At 40.4% G+C, this 2,655-nt stretch overlaps 1 protein-coding gene across 1 annotated transcript in view; it reads left to right on the top strand.

Annotated features, from left to right (window-relative positions):
* LOC116699131 (choline transporter-like protein 5-A) overlaps window positions 1-2,655 on the top strand; it is a 36,626-nt gene that overhangs the window by 1,771 nt on the left and 32,200 nt on the right. The window contains exons 2-3 of the mRNA XM_032531544.1: window positions 1,366-1,414; window positions 2,278-2,351. Coding sequence (XP_032387435.1) covers window positions 1,366-1,414; window positions 2,278-2,351 — 123 coding nt within the window. The remainder of the gene's footprint in view (window positions 1-1,365; window positions 1,415-2,277; window positions 2,352-2,655) is intronic.

The following is a 2,655-nucleotide window of genomic DNA, read 5'->3' as shown; positions in this document are numbered from 1 at the left end:
TGTGTGTGTGTGCATGTGTGTGTGTGACAGATTAACTGAAGGTAATTACGAACAGACATACCAAGTAAGGAGAACAGTGAGTTACAATAAGATATGATTTAAATGAATGTATAAGCATCTCAAGTTTAGCAGTTGAAACTCCAGATCTCAGTTTACTACTGTTTCTTAAGTGGAAAAAAACAATATCTGGTCAGCTGCTTCACATATGTGTTGAACAATGTAGATTGATCAAAGGAGGAAGGGAGAGCTTGCATGAGGCAAAGGCATGAAGGGGGGCGAAAAACGACTTAGAGAGGTTTGCATTTGGGCCACCAAAAATGTACTTTGAGCACCAAATTTAGGGGACTGGTGGCCCATGCACCATTGCTGGAAAATATTAGTGTCCACCCTAGCTTAATTTTCAGTGAAACAGAAGTGAACAGGTTCTACTGGAGCTACCTGACAAACATCATGATGATGCAGGCTTGATATGAAAAACTTAATTGCAGACAATCCATCCATTCATAGTCCTCCCCTTATTGGGGTAGGGTTGTGGGGGTAGCAGCTCTAGCAGGGGACCCCAAACTTCCCTTTCCCGAGCGTCATTAACCATCTCTGACTCGGGGATCCAAAGCCGTTCCCAGGGTGGGTATATAATCTCTCCACCTAGTCCTGGGTCCAAACCCTCCTCGCAGGGAGACGCCCAGCGGTCATCCTTACTAGTCATAACTCACAGACTCACCATTTTGGTCACTTTTACCCAGGGTCATGACACAGCCTTTATGACCATAGGTAAGGGTAGAAAGAAAATTGACAGGTAGATTGAGAAATTTGCTTTACAGCTCAGCTCTTTGTTTGTCACAATGGTTCTGTAAGGCAAATGCAATAATGGCCCCGCTGCTCAGACTCTCCGGCCAATCTCCTGCTCCATTGTCCTCTCACCTGCGAAGAAGACCTTGAGATATTTGAACTCCTTCACTTGAGGTAAAGACACATTACCTACCTGGAGAAGTCACTACATTGGTTTCCTGACGAGAACCATGGCCTCAGATTTAGAGGTGCTAATCCTCACTTCACACTCTGCTGTGAATCGATCCAGTGAGTGCTCAGTAGTAGTGTTCAGTGCATATGTATAAACAACAGTCAGAGTCCCCCCCCCCCCTTCGCCTGGCTCCAGAAGGTGGCACCGGGCGTCTTCCGGGCAGGGTAACTCTTCCTCAATTATTTATGAGGCTTTTTGAACAATTCTTATTATTTACACATGACTTTGACATGACATGACTTTGAGCCACTGTTACCTATATTCCTCTACTTTTGCAAGGCGCTGATTTGATTTGGTTTGGTCTAAATCCATTAAAGCTTGTCATGTACTTTTCTTTCTTTCAGGAGAACCACACAAGTTTGATCCTTCCTTCAGAGGTCCAGTCCGCAGAAGGTAACTCCATACTTCCTTCTTTGCTTACAAATAGGTAGAGATACCTAATTCTAGATACTACTGCTACTCAATCACTTTATTGGTATTTCAGGATGTCATGTTTAACTTGTCCACACTACATCACCCAGCCGGTGGCTTAATATATATTCAAACAATTTTGTCATCTGCCTAAGTTTACAAAAGTCCAACAGTAAGATGATTAAATGTACAAGTAGTCACAGGCTCATAGATGTTTTTCTTCCAAACCTTACTTATTGCTTGTGCAGCCAACATTTATTATTGTAAAAAATATGTTTTCTTTTTTTTTAAGCCAAGTTTAGTGCATGTCTTATTCCACTTGCATAAGGGGAATTGTGAGAGACAGATATAAAACATCATATGAAAGCAGATGCCTAGATAGCCTGGTGTTAAATCACTAGTAGTCAAGGTTCAAAAACATTAGATCCTACACTTCCCATTATGCAACTTGTTTTTTGAAAAGACTTTCCTGTTTTTCAAGGCTACACTCTGAAATAACTTTAATGATTACCAGAATGTTTAGAAATGTCTGTCTTAAATGAAGACAAATTCTGGTGAATGAATCTGTAGAGGAACTATTTTTTACCACATCAACCGTCCTCACTGAAGTTGACTTTCACTTACACAAGCTGTGTTATCGAACACATTTTTCCCAAAGACATACATATCCTTTGATCTATAATTGCATCTTTTTAGCTATGTGATTGTGAGGAAATGTGTGTTTTTTCTCTCATATTACATCTAAAATTGATCTCCCACTGTTTTCCTAAAGAGGAATAACTCAACCCTCCCTCTTCGTCATTCACCTCTAAGCTCTTTTTTTTGCTTTATCTCTGTCTTTTCAGATGCTGCACTGATATCTTATGTTGTTTGATCTTCATCATTGTCATCTTCTCATATATGGCCCTGGGGATAGTGGGTGAGTGACTCTACACACACACACACATATGTACAGTCACACAAACGCCCATGCACACACAAACAAACACGTGCACACAACACAATGTGGGAGTGGGGGAAAAGCTTCTTGGATCAGACTCGTTACAGTACATTCTCTAGTGAAAACATACATTTACATGCACATGCAACAGTAGGCCTGCACAATATTGAAAAAAACTGACATTGCAAAAAAAAATCCTGCAAGATACGAAAAAAGAAAAAGTAATTTGTAAAAGATGACATAAATAGCTCTATTTGGAATAATAAATCATTCTTGACTACTG

Source organism: Etheostoma spectabile, chromosome 12, assembly GCF_008692095.1.
Source record: "Etheostoma spectabile isolate EspeVRDwgs_2016 chromosome 12, UIUC_Espe_1.0, whole genome shotgun sequence".
NCBI classification, from domain to species: Eukaryota; Metazoa; Chordata; class Actinopteri; order Perciformes; family Percidae; genus Etheostoma; species Etheostoma spectabile.
Note: the sequence above shows the minus strand (reverse complement) of the source record. Positions and strands in the feature narration are given on the sequence as shown.